Genomic DNA, 20,924 nt, shown 5'->3' on the forward strand with positions numbered 1-20,924 from the left:
CGTTGTCAGTTACACTTTATTTACAGAGATAAAAACTTCAGAACTAGTGTTCTGAAAGTGGCAGGACCACAGGCCCCAAAGACAGATCATCTCCTGTCTCACAAGTATTACAGGGACAACTGTTGCAAATGCTGTGAACACTTCTCTCACAGTCTTTGAAGAGAAAACATAGCTGAACATCAACTCCCCGTGGCAAGTTCTGGATGACTCTGAATCCTCCAGCATGAGAAAAGCTGCTGGCTGCACTGAGGTTTTGCAGTGAAGTGTGCAGAGCTCTTGGCCCAGCACAGCACTGCTCTTTTGTAACAGTCCTCAGCTGACGGATTCAATCACCAGCAGCAATATAGACCATCTGCCAGGGAAGCTGACACTATCTACTCCAGATTGGAGGAGAAATACTTCACAAAGGACATGTAAAGAGTGGGGAGCAAAAATACAGATCTCATCATCACTCCAGTATAACACCCCAAAGCCAATCTTAATATCCTATGCTAAAATTATGTTCTTTTCTTTTGCTTTTCTACTTCTTCCCATTACCGACTCCTATCTATTCCCCATTCAATCCTGAAACTGCCATGGTACAGGGGGGTTGCTACTGCCTCCCCATCCTCCCATAACAGTTGATGTATTCTGAACTAAATTCTAGTATTTAGAAGCTGTAACCACATCTGGTTAAACAGATCAGCTTACATCACTGGCTTTAAGTCAGTTTTTCTTTGCCTCTTTTTCTGCAAGAGGCCAGGAAACCTGGATGTGATATGGCTCTAGTTCTTCTGGAGTGACATAATCTGGAGCATTGGCCATCAAGTCTCGTCCCTTGAAGGATTTAGGAAAAGCAATGACATCTCTGATACTTGGAGCATCAACAATGAGAGAGATCAGCCTGTCGAGTCCTAGAAACGGAAAACAAATTGGTGAACCACTTGAGTTATAGCCCTATATTACTTGCTGTGATTCAGGAAAAAAAAAAAATCAAGAAGATGGAGTAGACAATATTACTGAGTTTGAAGAATAAAACTGAAGCAAATAAGGAGAAAAAAATAATCTCAACTAGTAGCAGAGAAACAGACTTGCCTAAAGCGAAGAAATACCTAGTAAAATAAAGCTTCTCAGTATTATAGAAAGTTCTGCAACACACCAAGGACTGCAAGACAGAGACAGCGCCTTTGCAAAGACAGCATAACAAAACCAGGGCAGCTAAGTGGCAGGAACACTGTCAGGGCTCTGCTTCACTGCTCAAAGCAAGCTCTTGATCAACCAGTTCTAGGAGGAATTCAAGAAGAATAATAGTGAGTTATTGGATGGAGGGAAATCACACTGGAAAATCACAGGTTAAAATGCTACATTTTTTTGTGTGTTTTTTGTTGTTGTTGTAATTTGTTTGGGGTGGATTTTTTTTAAAAAAAATGCAACAAACTTGCAAGGTTCTAGGAAAAAAAATAATCTGAAGTCATCTGATTTAGTGAACAAAACAAGTAAGGAAGAAAGGAAGTGATACTGAAGCAGAGGGTGAGGTTGTGGCTGTGACACAGGGCATGAAGCAAAGTACCATGCTGTCCCAGGCCTCTAGGGACAGTACATGGATCCTGTTCTGGCTCCATAGGAATGAAAATAAAGATGACCTAATCTTAATGAATACACTGTTAGTATAACAGTGTATAAGGACCATCCTTAGATCCACCAATATGCGATTTGGTCCTTGCACAAGAACTAAATCACACTACGACACTGCTCCTATGATCTAATATGCCAAGAAAAAAAAAAAAAATCACAAGACATCTGTATCCTGGAGAGCTACAGAGCACTCACCTAAAGCAATTCCTCCATGAGGTGGAGCTCCAAACTCCAAAGCCTCAAGCAGATGGGAAAGCACCTCAGAGTCCTCCTGCAAAGTTACATAACAAGTGTCACTTGGTAAACAATGCTTTTCCTAATAAGATGAAGGAATGATGAAGTCATCCATCACTCAGGGCTGAGAGTTATTTTTCCCTAAGAAGCACACAAGTGTTTCTTTCAGAATCTGAAGCAGTTATTTAAATTAAGCAATCATTTAAATCTCCAAGAAGACATTGGAGACATCTGTAGGTGTTACCTTCAGCACTTTCTCCAGCACAAAACGCTGTTGTTCTGTACTGTGAATTCTGATGGAGCCACCTCCAACTTCACTGCCATTCAGCACGAGATCATAGTGCTGGCTACGGACCTGCAGAAAGAAAGGAAGGAGTACCTTAGCGAGGCTGAGGCACAGCTGCATTTAATACCAACCACCACATAGACACTGGGATGAAGACATGACGTACTACAACACTGCTCTCAGTGGTGTTTGCAGTACAGGTACCAGTCCTATCAGAGGCATGGACTCATGGTGGAAACAGTACAAATCCTTTGTAATTACAAAGTTGATCAAAACCTGAAGCAACATGGGATGGGTCAGAATATAAGACTCATCCCCTTAAGCAACTGTTTCCTACAAGCCCCTTCTGTCAGGGGCACACATGGATATTTGCCACTCAGAGTAATCTGGAAGCCATCTCTTCTAAACATATTCATACAATATGCAGTCAGTTCCATGAAACATCCCTTTCTACTGTAAAAACAGATGCTTCTTGCCCAGCTTTCCAGGACGCACAGCTGTAAACGGGACAGCATGGCAGGCATGAAGTTAGTTACCTTTGTGGGATCAGAATAGAGGAGGCTGGTATCTGAAGGATGAGGAGCAGTGAAAGGGTGATGAGCAGATTCCAGCTGAGTGGGATTTTCTTCCTTGGGGAGGAAAAGTGGAAAATCCACCACCCACAGAAAGTGAAAAGTCATAGGGTCACGGAGTACCAGCCCAGCTGCCTCAAGGAGGTCAGCACTCTCCAACCGTAGGCTTCCTAATGCAGAGCACTGCAAAAGAGAAGGGAGCAAATGAGATGGGGCAATTTTACTAATAGGGAAGTCACTCCAACACCAACCAAAGAAAGTGTTTCATAAAGGCAGGATCAGAGACAGCATCAGTAGTAACGCATTGTTGCTTTAAACACTTCCACCTTGTCTCCTAAAAGACATCACCTTTCTGCTGAGGCAGCAGCAGCTCCAGGGTTTGACAAAGCAAGGCAAGTAAAGAGCTGGAAAGCTCATTTTCTTTTAAATGTTCCATCCTCACAGAACCATCCTAGACTAACTTCAAGCTCTGCACAAACGCGGATTAACTGGAGGAGCACAGATAAGATCTGCACTTGGCAGACAGAGAAATAAAGGCACAGATAGAATGACAAAATTCTGGCTCTCAAGCAAAGCATGGCACCTTGTCATAAACCAAAGCTTGGAAGGCAACATCTGCTGGCAAGAACACAGAGAAGGGTAGGGACAGAATCTCCCACCACTGCTGCTAATAAGCAGCTGTGCTTCACTCATCTGCTTGCGAGAAACAAAATGAACTAGTTGATCTCGTTTTCTAATTTCTGTTTGATGCTTTAAAAATTGAGAGAAAAGGAGGCACACTGATTAGTTCCTGTTTTATATTCCAGCCTTCGTTTCCGTTATGAATTCTTCCCAGAATTTGACTGGGGGTAATAAAAGCAGTAAGTACATTTCATGCATTATTTGCTGTTGCTATAGCTTCAGCTCCAGAGAAACACAGAATTAGATGATGACCTATTTTAGTAATGAGAAGAATTAGACTGAGGTCAGATAACATCGAAGCCACCGTTAGCAACATTCAACTCACAGCCACCCAAAAAATGCTTCCTACCACTTTTTTGTGTTCACCAGCTGCCAGCAGTACCACATCATCCACCTGCATGTTCAGCACTTGGATAAGCTCTAACTGCTGCTTCTCACCAAGAAACTTTGTAAGCACAGACTTCAAGCTTCCATCACGCCTGCAGATAATTTCCATGATTTCCTAAAGAAAGATAAGAGTATGTTCAGTTCGGTGCTGCCCTCTCTTGTCTAGAAGCATCACATGCTCAGGCACTGACTCAGCTGTTAAAAACTGCTCTTCTACCTTCCTCTGCCTGCAAGTGCCTCTATGCACACTTTGTCATCCACCATTTCCAATGCCTCAGCAGTGTTTCTGTCTCACCTGGTTAAACTGGGACTTTGCAGACTCCTTTAATGACTCCAAATCTTTATTTTTAAGATATCTCTGGGAAAAGAACAAGAGAAGACATTAAACATCAGCAAAATATACAGAAAGCCCAACTAGGATTCAGATCTACTGACTGAGCTGTTCCCAAACTTGAAGTTCTTCTGTTTCCAGCACAAGTTCTTATGAGGGCTGTGGAACGGGACAGAACTCGCAGCACTGGGCTGCAGCTGCACGCCTTCTCCATGCTCCTTTCAGGAAAAGGCCTCTCTAGATTGTACATCTGGCTGCAGCTTTTTCTCCCTGCTCACAGATCAGATGTAGCTAGTCAGCAGACTTAGATTATGACAACTGCCTCCAGCATGCAGGAACAAGGCTGGAACATCACACTGTTGATGAGGAAGGCATAGCTAGATTTGGAGGAAAAACAGAGCGAAACCAACTGGGCAGACTCTCACATGCAAAGAATCGCAGTAAATGAGAACCTGCGGCAAGATCTTCATTTTTTTTCAGCCACTAATGTTTAGAGAGGCTCTAGATTCCACTTTTTTTGCTCAAACACACATCTTAGTGCCCTCTCGTGGGAAGCTGGTAACTTGCGTTTTGTGCCAAAATTAAAGGAATCCCATGGTCAGAAAGCCCTACTTCCCAAATAAAAGTCAGCGTTTAGCGGATTTTTTTTTCCACACTGCCCAAGCTGCAAAGATGACCGCAGCCAGAATTAAATCAGCTTCCCTGCCAAAATGCATGGCTGTGTCAGTTTTCTACATCTGTTGTCAGCCTTGGATTTAGTTTGTGACATTCTCATTACAAAACATGGGTTGTGCCCACAAATGCAGCAAAAGCAATCAAGAGAAGGGCTTGTAACCACCCAACTTTTCTCTCACTCACCCAGAATACAGTTGTGTCATACCTGGCTCCATTTTAATCTCTTGCCACAGGGCACAATTTATTATTGAGAGGAACATCAGAAGCCATCCTTGACAAAAGCAAGCTGATGCCCCAAGAGGCTTCCCTAATCTCAAGGGACCTTGCAGCTGTTTTCTTCTGACCCTTCCTGGGGACAACATACTCTTTCCATCACCTGATCATCTCCAGTCCCCTCTAACACTACATCCCCTCTAACATCACCCAGCTTGACATCCATCACAACCAATCCCAAGTTCCTGGAAGGGCACTACTCCTCTAGTAACAGCAAGGAACATCTCCATATCAACAAAGGAATTCAAATTGGTATTTTATTTATTTCACATAAACCATAAGCAGTATGTAAAAACATCGCTTACCACTCCCTGAGGGACACAAATGGCTTTGACAGTGCCCTGTGGATAACTGAGTGCATTCTGCACAAACTGAATGTCCGATCTTCTTAAAAAGTCACTGATATCCACTATCTGAGAAAGGAGAGATAGCATAGGAAAAAGCAGACGTGGTAGGAACATGAAGCAAAAAAATCCTGCACCTATGTCTTAATACCTTCAACACCATTCCCTGGAACATCATTTCTTTGTTCAGTGAAATCAAATGGTTCACAAAGAAATGAACGGGGCCAAGCTGGAATAACCATTAAGAAACTGAACACTGCAGAAACAGAAATGCAGGACAGCCAGGAAACCCCAAAATTGAGTTTGAGCCAGGAAAACCCAAGGTTGAGACAGTAACACCCTACCACAGTGGAGAGAGCTGCATACTGAAAAAGAAACCCCAAAAATTAATTCCTGGGGAAAATATAAGACACTTTCTTGCTTTTTAGCACTGTTCCTCCTAATAAATTTGTCGATGTGCTTATTTCACTTTCGTATTCTTATTTGCTACACAAACAGCGTATACACACAACCCCAGTCAGTCATCTTGACAATATCTCCGGGCCAACAAAAGGCTGGAGAAGCCTGTCTCACGAAGCACGCTCACCAGGAGTACGCTTTGGAGTGCATAAACAAAAGCACTTACGGTGTCTGTGGATGCCTTATGGGCTTCTGCTCCTAAGACAGTCAAGATGCACTGCGTTCTAACATTATGTTGTCTTTAAAACAAAACTTTCTTAAAACATACGTTTTCCCACAACTAAATGATCAAACCCTCTCTTTCCCAAAAAACGATTACCTGTATAAAGCACCAACAACAGGACAGACACATTGGGTAAATGACAGCATTAAGAACCCCAGCCAATCCATGATCCAAAACACTAACAGAAAGGAGAAGCTGCAAGTTTCCAATGGGCAAACCCTCACCTTCATCCCAAAACGAGTGTCTGGTTTATCAGTCCCATAGTCAGCCAGTGCTTCCTCGTAAGTCATGGAAGGGAAAGGAGTTGTAATGCAGCCTCTTTCCTCAGGCCAGGAATATTGCAGGAGGCCCTCTATCAATCTCTGGATCCCAGCTTGATCTACAAATGACATCTCTATATCTATCTTAAAATACAAAACGAGGGGGGGGATTCCACATTAGTTACAGGTTTTGCCTTTGCACTGCTACTTGCAGAAGCTCTTGACTACAAAGCCAGCATAAAAAGAAACCATATACTGCATTAAATCATAGCATGACTGCATTAGACTGAGGCTGTGCTTACGATCTCCCTACAGCCTGATGACTCAGGACACGATCTCCTCAGAGAGCTGAATGAGGTAATGATGACAAGGACAGAAGGAGAAACCTTGAATGAACCAGGCTAACTCTGCCTGGGATCTCAAGGCTGAGGAACGGGACACCCGATCCAGCAGGACAGGAAGAGATTACATCATCAATTACAATCACTGCTGCTACACAATTCCCACACCTACTGCACCTGAGACCGTGCAGTCATCCAAGGTCAGTAACCACTCTGCGCATGTCCCATACTAATTCCAAAGGGCTGTGTGTCAAACACACAGCAAACAACATTGTACCCCCCAAGCAGCACAAGAGCTAGCAGAAACTAAGCTTTCAGAAGGGAAAACAGCTACAAGCTGTTTGGGGTGAGGAGGAGGGTAAAAGGCAGAGTGAGCTGGTTACCTGAGTGAATTCAGGCTGTCTGTCAGGTCGTGAACCTTCATCTCGGTAGCAGCGGGCAACCTGAAAGTACCTGCAATAGGAATTTTACTTGGATAACAATTTAAAGTACCCTAAATTGTGGCTATAGAATTGACTGTTAAAAAGAAAAAAAGAGAGGTCTGTTCCCTTTGCAGCAGATGATCATAACCCTGGTAGTTCCCATCCCCTCAAAAGCATGAAATTTTGAGTGTAAGCAACTGTATCAGCAGCTGTATCCAGCTCCAACCATACCTCCAGAGGCACATGGAGGCTACCAGATGAGCTGTGTCCCAACAGGGCCACATGCAAGCCCTTTTCCCACATTCCACTCCAAGCCTGGACTCTACCAAGGGCCAAGCAAAACTCATTCATAGTCAAGAGCAGACCTGCAATTCACTGCATGAACAACTGTTCTCCCTCTCCTTCAATGTTACTTGGAGGAACAGGCCCAGTTAAAGCTGGATTCCAGTTTGATCTACAAATGGCACCTCTGTATCTTATCTTAAAATAGAAGACAAGAGCGGGGATTCCACATTAGTCACAGGTTTTGCCTTTGCACTGCTACTTGCAGAAGCTCATGCACCCTGAGAACATGCTTTCCTTGTCTGTCCTGTCATCTCAGTTCTGCAGGTTACTCTTGGAGAGGCTTTTGTCACACACTAGATTTTCTGCCTTTCAGGCAGACTGTGCTTCAGATCAGGTTTCCATTTAAAACAACAGTGAGGATTTCAACCTTCAAACAGGACACATTTCCTCTTACTGGGAGGCATTATTGCTGCAAGGCAAAAGGCCTGGCCTAGCTGAAAAGTCCTAAATATTTAAGGATTCCTCTTCCAAACACAACCCCCTTCGCAATAAGTTCTTGGGGAAGTCTCTCAAACTTCTGATCAAAGGAAGCAAACACTGGAGAGGACACGCAGAGAACAGGAGTCCAAAAACCTCTTACCTGTCCAGGCCTCCAACCATGAGGAGTTGCTTGAACTGTTGAGGACTCTGTGGCAGAGAGTAGAACTTGCCTGCCTCCCTTGAGGGCACAAGGAATTCTTTAGCTCCCTGGCATCAAAAAGAAAAAAGCTTACACAGTTCAGCAAATAAGGTGCACAGCTGAAAATGACACCAAATTCTGAAAAGACTGCTGCCCTCTGTAAGCAGGAAGGTACAAAAGTATCTTCCACAGAGAAACTAAAAAGAATTGAGAATTTCTGAGCATGCATCCCAAACTACAAAGAAAAGCAACCACACAAGTTAAAATTAAAAAACATCAGTGCTTGTGTTTCCTAACCTATAAGTCAATTTTTCCACACTACTTCTACAGAGTTTCTTCCATTCAACCAGATGAAGGAAGAGGAGACTGAGACATTGAACTTTCCAGCAAGAGAGGTAAGCACAGCAATTGAAGAATGATATAACAAATAAAATGATAATGAAATGCACAATCTTTCCAGAATTCTCTAAGAATTGCAGCAAACAGAGGCTACCCTTTTCAAGGAAGTTACAGTTTTCAATAGACTGCAAAACACCTTCCTTTACCATCTTTTCCTCCCACTACAGGGATATTTCTACCACTGAACTCTGTTCAACTGCTGAATCCAGTCTAGTGTCAGCATCTTGGACCTTTTTGCAGCAATTAGGTTAAACATATTCAGGACTTAAGTTACACCACATCCAATGTAGAACCTGGGTGGATCACTACTGGGTGTCCTGGTTTTGACTGGGATAGAGCTTCTCTTTTTAGCAGCTAGAGCTCTGTGTTTCGGTTTTAGTTTGGGATTTGTTATGAGAAGAATGTTGATAGAGCACTGATGTTTATAGTCGGTGCATGTTTTGCCAGTGTGCAGGAGCACAACAGGCTGGGGGAGAGCACGGCCAGGACAGAGGGTCCACAACTCCCCTTAGGATTCGAACTTAGACTTAAGGCTGAAAGCCAAATTGGCCAATGAAGTATTCCATATCATGCAACGTCATGCCCAGTGTATAGATGAGGGCTGACCAAGAAGAGGTGCTTTTGCTCTTCCAAGAACTCTCTTCTGAGGGCTCTCTCAAACTCTTGGAGCGCTCTTTCTCTTGTTCTCTTTTCAGGCCTCTTGCTCATCCGGGATTGCAATGTTGGGACTTAGATCTGTTTCAGAATCATTTGCCAGGATGGGACGGGGGTTGGTCACCAGGTGGTGAGCAATTACACTGTGCATCACTTGTTTGTCTATATTATTGTCATTATATCTATATATACACATAAATTATTATCATCATTACTACTTTTAATTTTATATTATTATTAAATTGTTCTTTTATCAACCCAGGAGTCTCCTTCCCTTTTCCCCTTTAATTCTCTTCCCCATTCCCTGGGAGTGGAGGAGGGTGAGCAAGCAATTGTGTGGCATTTAGTTGCTGGGTGGGCTAAATCACAACATTGGGAGACTGGATTCCACAGCAGGTAATTGCACAGCCTCAGACACAGCTATTTTGCAGAATTAAATCTACAAATTCTAAGCTAATGACATAGCCTAGAAGCGCAGGAGAGAAGGATCCATGTTCCCCATTATGGAATCCCACTTGTAACGTTCAAACAGCCATTTGCTCTGAGACACTAATGCACAACAATACACCATCCCAAGACGGGTTTAAATGCAAGAACTCCATGTGTTGGCTGCATCAACAATTCCTGGGCTACAGCTCTCTTTGTGATCATTTTTTAACTGAAAGAAAGGAATGTAAACTCAGAAATTACAATGCCTTGAGTAATGCCACTGCAGTAATCTGCTAGTCAGAAGAAATGCTGGGGAAACAGTGCATAGAGCAAGTTTTTTGGTGTTACAATCTGGCAGTTCCAGGACAGGACTTACATTCAACACACACTCCACAAGACAGCAGCTTTACTCATTTGAAGGTTTAAAATTAAGACACAATATGCCACCTCTCCCCCTGTCACTCCCTCTACTTTTACAAGGATCCATGTATCATATCAGAAATTTGCACGACGAGCTGCTACTTAACAAGGCAACAGCAATGAAGGCAGAGTGGGAAGCGACAATCACAAGAGGCTAAAATGCATTACCAGCAGAATACATACCCCTGGGGTTCTCTTGAAGAGCGTTGGAGTTTCTACGTCCACAAACCCTGAGGAACAAACACATGCTTCAGACACAGCATATGCTGAGAGTAGGGAGAACTAGTAAGACAAAGAGTAGGCTAGAGTAGGGTTAGTCAGCAAAACAGGTAATCCAGCACATTGTGTAGCCTCTCCAAAATCTACAGATTTTGCTGATTCTAAGAATAACTTGTGTAATGGCAGATTCAAAGGCTCTGAGCTACCCTGATGTTCTGCCAGAACTGTTGATGACAGAGGACTCTATATAGGCTGAAAAACTGCTAAGTTCTCTACCCATTTTGAACTAGACTTTGCTTTTCCAAAAAGGACTTCCTGATTTGAAGATAAGCATAAGCCTTATAACAAATCCATCCCTTTGACATGCCTCAAGTTGGGTGACCAAAAAAGGGAAACTACCTGCAAAAGGCCTCTTCTCACTGGATATAGCTCATTTGAAACAACTGGTTTGTAGCATGTGAAGAGATTTCAACATACTTTGTTCTTCAGGCCTGCCAACATCCCTCTAAAGACCCCACTGCAAGCAGACATCTCGTTACTAAGTGGGACCAGTTGACTGGCAATCTCTCCCAGTAATAGGAAACAGAAGGAAGGGCCAAAGAGTTGTTTGCTGCACACTATTCTTCAAGCAATTTTCTTACCGTGGAGGTTACACAGATATTCCCGCATCCTCATCACTATCTGCGATCTCAGCCGCAGGTTATACTGCAACTGGCAGCTACGCAAGTCCAAGTAGCGATACTGCATCCGTAAGGCCTCTGATTTCTGGAGATAAGAGATAATTAGGATTAAGAGACAAAGACAAAATCCAAATTGCATGTCCAATGAAGCTGCTCCTAAAGCCACAGGACAAAAGGGAGAGACTAGAAAATGATGCTCCTCTATTGCCACAACCCACGCATTACCCACAACCTACACAGACAAGCATCAGCCACTGAGAGTGTTTCCATGCATGACAATTACTTTAAAAAAAAAAAAACAAACCAGACATTTACTGTGACAAGAGCTGTCTTGATAAAGCTCAGGATTTCAGCCCTCCTTATTCTCAGTCCACTGCAACAAACTGTAGCAATCCGCGCAATTTTTAAGCAAAGGAGTGGTATCACACATAGATCTAAAGGAACAACTAAATGGTGATACATCCTTATTACAGATAGGAAAATTATAGTGCGCATGATGGGAACTATCCAGGACCTGCCACACAGAAGGAACAGGACCCAGTTCTCACTTCCAACACCTATGTATCAGTTAGTTTCAACAGCACAGAGAATATTTGCAGTTAACAGAGATGCCTCCTCTACATCACGGAGCCCGCACTAAACCTCACCTCTTGTAAGACTGTGTACTTAACAGAGGAAGAAAATCCTCTGGCTGACTAGCTACTTGTCCAGGTAAGACTAAGCACCCCAGCCTTAAATCACAGCAGTGCCTGGGCAGATTCTCTTTCACACCCTCCAAAAAAAGCTAGCATAGCCTGGTTTCTTTCACTCTTCTCTTTACCATCTGTTCTTACAGTGATGTTTGAAAGCCCCATGCACTGGAATCATTCAAGCCTTGTTTTCTGCTTAACTCTAATTAGAAACACATCCTCACAGCTAACAAGCAGCTGCCCTGTTTTAAATACCATCCTTCCCACAAAGCAGAGCTAGGAGATCCGGACGAAGCTCTCAGGTGTTTTGTCATCACTCTGGGCAAATTCCAATTTATTGAAAAGCTACCACTTTGGTAAAAAAAGGAAAAAACAGACACCTTGACGAAATCCTTGATTTCAAAAGGTAGCTTCTTGCAGGTGTTTAGGATCTCTGCAGTCTCCGCCTTCACCTCAATATCCCCTGTTGGCATTTTCTGGAGCATAAAGGCAAGAAAAAAAAAAAGATTCAAAACTTAGGGAAAACAATTGGTCAAAGGTATTTCACAGATGGTTGGGGGAAAAGAAGAAACCCACGTGAGTATCCTCCCTGCCTCCTAAGGCAGTATAACTCGGAGAACTTCTCTCAAGGATAGACTCCTCCTAGATTTCCCTTCTGTTCAGAAAAACACAAGTCACCTCACCAACGATGGCATGTTCTTTCCCAGTAGCATACTGATTTCTACAAGAAATAGAATTATTTTCCTTTGCCTTCTCCTTGAATGAGATACTGAGCACAGAGGAATAGGTGGGTACAGACCCTTCCAGGGCATGTGCATTTGGAGAAAATACTAGTTCCATTAGCTTCAATGAAACTAAGCAATATACATTTTAGTGTGCATTAGCAGCATCACCATCAGTCCTTAACACAAGGCAAAAAAGGCAACTTGTGAGGAACCTCTCAGAACTTCCAGTTCTGAACACCATTTCTCAGAACTAGTCGTCGTCGTCTTCTTACATCCCAAGGGAGTACAGTTTGTTTCCCCCACTTAGCACTGTGCCACATCAAAGTTCATTCAATCCTACAGAACTCTTTCTATTTACTAGGGGAAAGTATATACAACCTTCCAGCAAAACAATAAATGATTAAAAGAAATAAAAGCAAGGTTTGAAGTTTGCATTCTTTATGGACATTTGTAAGTGGTCAGAGCAAAAAAAAAATTATGGTCATAAATCCAGGTTCTCTTTTCAGGTCTGCCAGTGATGGGATATATACATTCCTGACGGATTAATCTACAGCTGATTACAATGATAGCTGAGGCATGCACAACATTAAAAAATTACTCAACCTCTTTCCTACACAATAAGAACAGTGAAATCTATTCTGAGTGAGAAACAGGTCATCACATGTTGTGCAAATTGTGGTGACAATATTTGTTTTCAAGAAAAAGAAATTCTCAACCACACTTTGAAAGCCTGAAAAAGCCAGCCATTATCCTTTCAAAGGCCTGGAGTACAATTTAATTTGTGGGTGTCTAATGTGCTTTGAGGTTCTCCTAAGTTACGTGTCATAGCAGTTACTCCACTTTACAGTATCTGAGTGTAGGCTGTCACGCACTGGGAATCCATGGCAAAGCTATCAGACAAAAACATCCATAATCCCACTATCCAGTGCTCTTTGCCAAAAGGAATGAAAACCCTGAGAGAGCCCAACATCCTCACCGGATTCTCCTGCCCTGGAGGCCGAGAGGACACAATTCCAGTCACTCGCACAACAGACTCCACTGGGGCGTTAGACAGGAGCTTCTTCACATGGGAGTGTGCCTGCAACAAGGTGACAACATCTTGGAGAAATTCAAACAGGACAAACGCACTGTGCTCAAGGGTCTCATTTCATAATGGCCCATCTGAATCCAGGATCACTCCTCACAACCCAGTGGAAACATCATTAATGGTTCTGTTGCGGTGTCAAATCAGGGCTCTGATAACACTTATATCTACTTGTGAGTCAGAGCACTCACTGCCAAAGTTCTTCATTCTGCTCTCCATATCTGCTGGACCCAAGCTATCAAAATAAGAAAAAAAAAATAGACACTCATATTTTAGTAGCACTTACCTCATCCTGTGGAATGATGATCTGGGTCAGTCCCTGGAAATCCCTCAAAACTAGAAACAGGCCTTGTCTGATCCATGAAAAACACAAAAAGGAAAAACATTTTATTCAAGAATTCAGTAGTCTTCTGCTTTTTAAGTCAAAGCACGTGGCAGCTAGCTACTTTCTGTACCTTGTGACTAATCTCAAAGCACTTCCAAGTAGTATATGTACAGATACTTTCCCACATCTGAATCTAATCTTAACAACTTGTTTCAGATTTTGCCCAGCCACAGACAAACAATGTGCAAACCACCAGGAGTGCCAGGACTTTAATTTGAACATTAATCCATGTACAGCAGGGATTCTGAACACATGCAATTTCCTGCTGGGAAACATAGTTCAGACAAACATATTTAGATGAGCAATAAAACTGAAGTTCACATGGATACAAAAAAAAGTCCAACAAAAAGGAGAACATTAGTCCCATAAAAAATTTCACATGAATAATCCACACTCCTAGATCCAGAATTCTAAATCTTGATCTCTTCAGTGGCAGCAGAGACAGCTATCATTGTACTTAATCCATCAAGAAGCTGTCCAATAGAACACGCTCTGGCTGTCTTTAAAAGCAGGAGCACAACGATCGCATGGCAATAATCCTAACTCTGTTGCCTACAACTCAATCCATGACTGTTCAAAGATGAGATGCTCAGGACCTCCTAAATAAAAAAAAAAAATCCACACAGACCATCACTGCAGAACAATGCTGGATAAAAACCAGCCTCTCTGTACTGTAAAATGCAAAGAGTCAACTTTTGATACTAACTGATTTCATCAAAGCCACCAGACCTATCAAGCACATACCCAGGATCAGAATATTTTGGAGCATTGTCCATGCTGTACGCAGGCATGCTTTTCACCCTATGTAAGACTCCATTAGGAGTGACGATATCACACCACCTATAACAAACTGTTGGAATTAAGATTTCACCTTCTGCTTACTACCTTTTGTTAGTATTTGTTTCTTAAGCAAAGTTTGCAAACTTTAAAATTGCATCGTTAGATGCTGTAATTGAAAAGACAAACATAATTTGCTTAAAATCGAAGGACACTATATAAAAGAAATTATTTGCTTGCAGCTATTGGAATTGGTCTAAATACACTACTACTTGTTTTCTCTCCTATACAACAAAGGTAATAATATTTAACTGTTTTACAGTGTTGTAATGAGGATCAATTAAAATTTGTATGAAACTCTGAGATTTTAAATACTGATCTGGTACGGTTCTCAGCTGTTTTAGTCACTCAGAAGCGACTACTGTGGGATATGAAAAGATAACCTGAAGAATAAGAAACAGCGTTTGAATCTAGGCCTAGAGCATACATCAGATCTGGCAAACAAGTATCTCCATTCTGACCTTGGTTTACATTCACCTTTGATACTGAATCCATCCGTAGAGCGTGACCTCTTGTCCCACATGAGCAGAACGCAGCTCTCCACAGGTGTTGGTCCGAGTGGCGAAGCTATTGAAGTCTTGAACAAAAATAATAAATTCTTTTGTGGCTTTTGCAGACAAGCAAGACAAAACAGTTACAGAGTTCCACTCCCACCCACCCCCCCAAACCAACATAATTTAGACATATACAAAGAAATTACTCCATATATCCTCATTATGACTGCTGTAAGATATTAGAGGTATGACATTAAATTATTTTAAACAAGTTTTTTTCTTGTTCCTGTACCTCAGACAAACTTTCATACAGAAACCTGAACACAGTGTTGCTGCAAACTGTTGCCCTGCAGATCCATCCACAGGCACACATTTGAACCTAGAAGATGCAGCAGAAAGGGGGCTTGGCAAGCCAAGACTGAAACATGCTGACACACACCACATAGGTGCAAACTGAACAGCTCCCTACCTACAACTACTGGTAAAAGGCCCGAACCATGATTACAGCAGACTTTCCCCAGACCCCAGTGTGTCCAGCATCATGACTTAGTTATAAAACCCAGCACACCACTTACAGAATGTGCTGAAGTTTCAGGTTTGCAAGGAGGAATTTGAAGGATGCTATTACCTAGACATGTGCATTTAATTATATGAACTAACCTCCCTTGCTACCATCATCACAGCCTTTACAAGAGTAAAGTAGAGGGCATGCAGGTTTATTTTCCAACTATTACGTGAGGCATTCAGCTGCCCCTGTGGTTTACAAACTGTGTGCTATAGAACGATGAGGGTCAAAAAGTAAAGTAAATGCTCAGAGGTGGAAAAAAAAAGGACACAAGACAAATTGGTTTTCATATACTTTGAATCACGAGTCATTGTCAGATGCCAAAGGTCAAGAAAAACATGATTTGGAGAAGACGTTTTAAAAAGCGATCCACGGAAAGTAATTTATCATGCGTGTTTTAATGCCCTGTACAGCCTTCCCTGCCCTGGGTCCCAGGGAGAAAAAGACACCCCAACCCCAGGAGGGGCGGTGAGGACAAGGACAGACGCTTCTTTCTCACCTGGAGCCACCGACGCCGGAGCAGAGGCCGCCCGGTGCAGAGCCCGCCGAGCCAGCGGGGCCAGCAGGCGGGGAAGAGCCATCTTCCAGCCTACGCCTGCATCGGAAACAAACCCGCGAGGCGCTGAACACACAGGCACGGCAGGGAAGGCGCCAGCCACCGCCCTCAGCCTCCCCCCCTCGGGGCAGCGCCACCTCCCGCGGGGCTAGCCAGGGCCCGGAGAGCCCCGGCGGCGGCAGGCGGGCCGCCCCGCGCCCCAGGGCTTACCGGAGGAAGGTCTCCGAGCCACGGCAGCGCGGCCAGCCCAGCTCCACCATCCACCTACAGCCGCCTGCCCCTGCTTCCGCCCGCCTCAAGCATGGCGGCCGGGGCGGGGCGCCGCGGGGGCTGACGGGAAGGGCGTTCAAACGGCGCCGGGCGGGGAGCGGCGCCGCTGGCGGCCATGGAGTCGGCGGACGGGGCGGCGCGGACGCTGCCCAGCGTCGGGCGGCTGTCGTGGGGGCCGCCGTTCGGGCGGGCGCACGGGCGGTTCGAGCGCAGCCCCAGCGGCCGGCTGCTCCTGCCGGCGCCGTGCTCCCAGGTAGGGCCGGGGTCGCGGCGATGGGGCCTGCCGCGCTCCTCGGCCGGGCCCGCTCCCCGCGCCACTCGGCACCGCTCCCGGGCAGGAAAACCGCCCCTGCTCGGGCGCGGAGCCCGGGCCGTGCGGGCTGCGGGTCCCTTTCCAAGTCCCGAAGGCGGAAACCCTCCGTCTTTGTTGGGTTTTAATGTTATTTTTTTTCTTTCCCAGGAAAACGCCGATCCGCAAAGAACGGCGTTCCTGCTGCGCAAGCAGTGGACCTTGTACAGCGTGACCCCCATGTACAGGTTCTCCGGTGCCCACCTGAGGGACTACGCCAGGCTGCTCAGCGCCTTCATTGCTGCCGAGAAGCAGAAGGGGCTGGCGGTGGAAGTGGGGGTTGAGCTGGACATTAAAGTGGCCGTCTCCAACCTTCCAGACCTGAAAGGCAGCGACCAAGACCAGGCTGCGATCCTCGTGCAGGTAAGGAGTCTTCCTCCCAGTGCTGATAATTGTAGTTGAGACCTACGTTTTACAAATTGCTTTTGCTGTCGTAAAACGCTCTGTCTCTTAAAAAAGAAACAAACAAAGCCCCAAAATCCTAAACACTAGCTGTGTGGAATCTACAGGTACTGTAGTATCTGTTGAGATTTAATGAAAGCGAGTCTTGTCTATTTTTAACTGGAACAGAACATCTTATAAGCAAGGAATATGTTTCATGTAGCCCTGGTATGAGAATCTCATTTCAATTTTGAGTTCAGCTCTGGTAAGATCAGAGTAAGACTATAAGGAGCAATCTCTGTCTGATTTCTTTTTTAGTTCAGCAGTCAATTTACTGCAAGAACTTGGACAGGTCAGTTAGCTTCCTGGATAAAGCTGGTATAATCCTACCTCCTGGCCGTAGCTCAAGTCTAACTCAGGTTTCTGAAACGCTTTGCCTCAAGTGAAAGGTGCTACTGAAAGGCCAAGTTCAGTGTGTCAGTGGCTACAGGATGTGCCATAGATTGGCTCTTCTTAAACAGCATAAACTCGGATCTCAGGACTGTTCCTAATGAAGTAAAAAGTGCTTTCCCTGCTGTTTTCAACAGGATTGCATGCATCTTTTAGAGATGTAATAGAAAGACTGAGTAACTGTATGAGCAAGAATGTTGCTAAATGTTGAAAGTCCTGGGAGAAAACTTCTACTAAACGCTGAAAATCATAAAACAACAAAAAACATTTTTAGCTAAAAAAGGTCAAATTGCTCTGTAGTATTCAAATGCTTCTTTTTTCCATCCTAGCTTTCTTCGAGATCATCAGCTTTCCAAAAAATCTCAGAAGAGAAACTGATATGGTCAGGCTGGTTCTGCTGTGTGTCTGGAGATGATTTTTCTCAGAACTTGCCAGAGGACTTCACTTGTTTACCTTTGTTTCTTGCTAATGGGGCAGAGTGTTACACATCCATTGTTGGAAGTTGGTTTCAGAAGACTTTTGACTGCTGCTTCCGCCGTTTAGCCATCAGCCCTCTCCACCTCAGTTGGATGGCAGCTATGTGGACTGGATGCAAAGTGGACAAAAGCGCATCTGCCGTGGAACTTGTTTTCTCTGTCCCCCGTCTGCCTCAGCCTCTGGATATTTCATATGCCATTCATCCCGAGGATGCAAAAGCTCTGTGGGCCACAGTTCAAAAAACCCCAGGAGAAATCACTCAAGAAGAGGTGGATGTCTTTATGGACTGCCTTTACTCTCACTTCCACAGACACTTTAAGATCCACTTGTCAGCTACAAAACTGGTGAAAGTTTCTACAGCAGTTGCCTCAGCACACTGTGAAGGAATTATAAAGGTGAGGTTTGAAGTAGCATGTTGTCCTAACTAAGGCTGGACAAATAAAATAGCTGTACCTGTCTAGAAAAAAGGAAGATTTCATGTTTCTTATGCATAACTCCGTACAGGAAGTTGTTAAACCCTCAGCTTTTATTAGCCATAATTAATTCTGGAGTTGGGGCAGCTATCAATACAGAATTTTACTACTGTGTTGCAGCAGAAGCTACTAATACTAGTCTCGGGCCAAAAATAGGTGTATTAGCTGTGGTATGAACCGGAAAGTTTCTTTGCCCATTGGCCAAAACTGAGCCTTAAAAAGATTCCAAACTTAATCAAAAACCTTAAAAAAAAAAAGTTCATTAGCTTTCTAATATTGCAGTTATTAAGACACAGGCAGAAGACATATAATTAACTGCTATATAAAAATAATTGGTGTGTGGCCGAGCCAAGAGACAACAGATGACCATAAAAGTGAAAACATCTTGCCTAAAAACACTTAATTTGTAACCCTTTTCATAAAGGTGCCGGACTTCCTTAGAGGTATCTGTGATATGCTTTGAAACCATGGAGGATTAATTCTTCCTGAAGTTTCTTCAAGCAATACAATATGGTCTTCTGAGTTAAAGAAGGGTTTGTGTAAATGCAATTGCTTAAATTTAGTCTGTCTGTGATGTGCTGAGTTCATTGTTCTGGGTACAGAGGGGATGTTACAGTCTGGGACCTCACTCAAGCGCCTCTTTCCTGGAGCATGAGTTCATCAAATTAAAGAAACCAAGCTTTGCTGGGAAGCACCTCTCAACAATTTCAGCCTTTGGTTGGACAACTGCAAACCACTAAATGTTAGTGTTACATTGCTTGTTTCTATCTATAGTAGTCTAAAAGTGGATGAAACAACTTTTTATGTTGCAGAGAAGTAAACACAAGATATACTCAACCAAACAGGCTTTCTGAAGAAGCTTTCTCTTCTGGAATGTGTGCTGTGTAAACTCAGTTATGGCTCTTCAATAATGGGGATACAGAGTTCAAGTCAGACATACATGCAGTATGGGAGAATATGGGTATTCAAGGAAACTGGCATAGTTTCCTTCCTGGCCTTCCTACAGAAGGAGGGAGGTAGCTGAAGGAGCAGAAGTGCTAGGGTTCTCACCTTCCAAAAAGCTGGAGTAGGAGCAGGGTGTTTCTTAGGTACCCTGCTTCACACAGGACAGGAACAGAAGTCAGAGGGCTCTGAAAGGAGCAGCATGTAGGCATGTGTGTTTTCTCCATATCCAGGGTCAAAATGGTAACAGAGGTACCTTGCAAGCAACAGCAGAGAAGCTGACTAATCACATGGAACACTTGGTAATTGGTTTCCCACCATTTAAGGGTGTGGAAATCTGGGAACTGCCATTTTTGTTTTGACATGCTTTTTGTTTCTTACAGTTTCTACAAAGCCAGTACCTAACTGGAGTGCTGATGCTGCTGACAGAACTAGCAATCTCTCAGATACAGTGACAGTCCCTTCAGCAAACCTTCACGCTAAAAAGGTTTAATGTTGGAAGACATATGCTGAGAAACTGACTGGAAACTCATTCCTGCAGCACCTTCTTTTCTTTCATGCTGGCTGTGGAAAGTTGGACTCTTACCTCCTGCACTCAACTCTGTAACTAGCTGTAATTCAACATCATGCACAGCAAAGACAAGCGGACATTTTGCCCTTAAAGAAGGGCTACAGTATGAACTTCTAATAGCTTAAGCACCTTTGTTTTATTGTAGTCACTCTGTTCATTTATGTGTAGATATCAGCCAGGGGCTAGGAGATAAACTTTGCAAATCCTTTGATGCAACTCATTGACAGGTATTTCTGTCATTTCAAAGAGCAATTTGGTTTTCACTTAACTAGAGACAGCCTAAGCTATACTGACCTTAGCTGAACTGTGACTACTCTTGGGCCAAAGTCAAGCACACCTGACAAAGGGTGCGTGCTCTACAACCCAGGACACACACATCCAGGTTTCTAACTTCCTTTCTAGCTTGCTAAGGACAATGGGTAAAGGTCACTGTGTTCATCTACATCCCAGTTGGGCTAAGGCCAACAGCATGAGACTGACAACTGCCTTGTGTGTCCAGCCTGTCAGTCCTCTCAGACAAGTTAACACATAAGAAATCGAGGTCTGTGTATAAGCTAGATATTTACTATGCTTTGCCTGATGTTGTCTTGGATGGTAGTCTTGAAGGCCAGAGAGCTCTTGGGTTGGAGCTACGGATGCTAAAATTGTATACTAGATGTCTCCCTTCTCTGAACTGCTCGCTGCTGTAAAGCTAGTGCACAGTGCCTGGCTAGAGCCTGAATGAGCAGAAAGGAAGTAGAATAAGTACATGCTAAGTGTTATGATTTTTGTATTACAGCACTAAATAAAGAAAGTATTTGCTATCTTTT

At 43.7% G+C, this 20,924-nt stretch overlaps 2 protein-coding genes across 4 annotated transcripts; one reads left to right on the forward strand and one right to left on the reverse strand.

The window, feature by feature from the left end:
- Window positions 1–546: 546 nt before the first annotated feature.
- On the reverse strand, window positions 547–16,227 carry DARS2 (aspartyl-tRNA synthetase 2, mitochondrial). Of its 3 annotated transcripts, XM_086617516.1 has the most exons (17): window positions 16,146–16,227; window positions 15,065–15,164; window positions 13,652–13,718; window positions 13,258–13,359; window positions 11,937–12,032; window positions 10,829–10,952; window positions 10,152–10,198; window positions 8,028–8,134; window positions 7,064–7,133; window positions 6,304–6,483; window positions 5,359–5,466; window positions 4,070–4,132; window positions 3,737–3,889; window positions 2,671–2,889; window positions 2,093–2,203; window positions 1,810–1,885; window positions 547–893 (listed from the first exon to the last, which is right to left on the reverse strand). In XM_086617516.1, exons 1-17 carry the CDS (start codon window positions 16,225–16,227, stop codon window positions 706–708), a joined length of 1,893 nt encoding a protein of 630 aa, XP_086473642.1. In that variant the 3' UTR covers window positions 547–705. The 3 variants fall into 3 exon arrangements, with proteins under 3 accessions (XP_086473642.1, XP_086473643.1, XP_086473644.1); XM_086617517.1 differs by lacking the exons at window positions 13,652–13,718; window positions 16,146–16,227 and having other exon boundaries at window positions 15,065–15,117; XM_086617518.1 differs by lacking the exons at window positions 5,359–5,466; window positions 13,652–13,718; window positions 16,146–16,227 and having other exon boundaries at window positions 15,065–15,117.
- Window positions 16,228–16,587: 360 nt separating this feature from the next.
- CENPL (centromere protein L) lies at window positions 16,588–19,999 on the forward strand. The gene is made up of 4 exons (XM_086617649.1): window positions 16,588–16,725; window positions 16,933–17,184; window positions 17,982–18,524; window positions 19,928–19,999. The coding sequence occupies exons 1-4, from the start codon at window positions 16,588–16,590 to the stop codon at window positions 19,997–19,999; spliced, it is 1,005 nt and encodes a 334-aa protein (XP_086473775.1).
- The last annotated feature ends 925 nt before the right edge of the window (window positions 20,000–20,924 follow it).

The sequence above is a fragment of the Tauraco erythrolophus genome, chromosome 10 (assembly GCF_009769465.1).
Source record: "Tauraco erythrolophus isolate bTauEry1 chromosome 10, bTauEry1.pri, whole genome shotgun sequence".
NCBI lineage: Eukaryota > Metazoa > Chordata > Aves > Musophagiformes > Musophagidae > Tauraco > Tauraco erythrolophus.

Coding starts and splice junctions, on each gene's coding strand:
- CENPL (XM_086617649.1), top strand. CDS start 16,588: ATGGAGTCGGCGGACGGGGCGGCGCGGACGCTGCCCAGCGTCGGGCGG. Junction 17,185..17,981: donor AGGCTGCGATCCTCGTGCAG/GTAAGGAGTCTT, acceptor TTTCCATCCTAG/CTTTCTTCGAGATCATCAGC. Junction 18,525..19,927: donor ACTGTGAAGGAATTATAAAG/GTGAGGTTTGAA, acceptor TGTTTCTTACAG/TTTCTACAAAGCCAGTACCT.
- DARS2 (XM_086617516.1), bottom strand. CDS start 16,227: ATGGCTCTTCCCCGCCTGCTGGCCCCGCTGGCTCGGCGGGCTCTGCAC. Junction 2,204..2,670: donor TCTATTCTGATCCCACAAAG/GTAACTAACTTC, acceptor TTCTTTCTGCAG/GTCCGTAGCCAGCACTATGA. Junction 894..1,809: donor TCATGGAGGAATTGCTTTAG/GTGAGTGCTCTG, acceptor TTCCGTTTCTAG/GACTCGACAGGCTGATCTCT.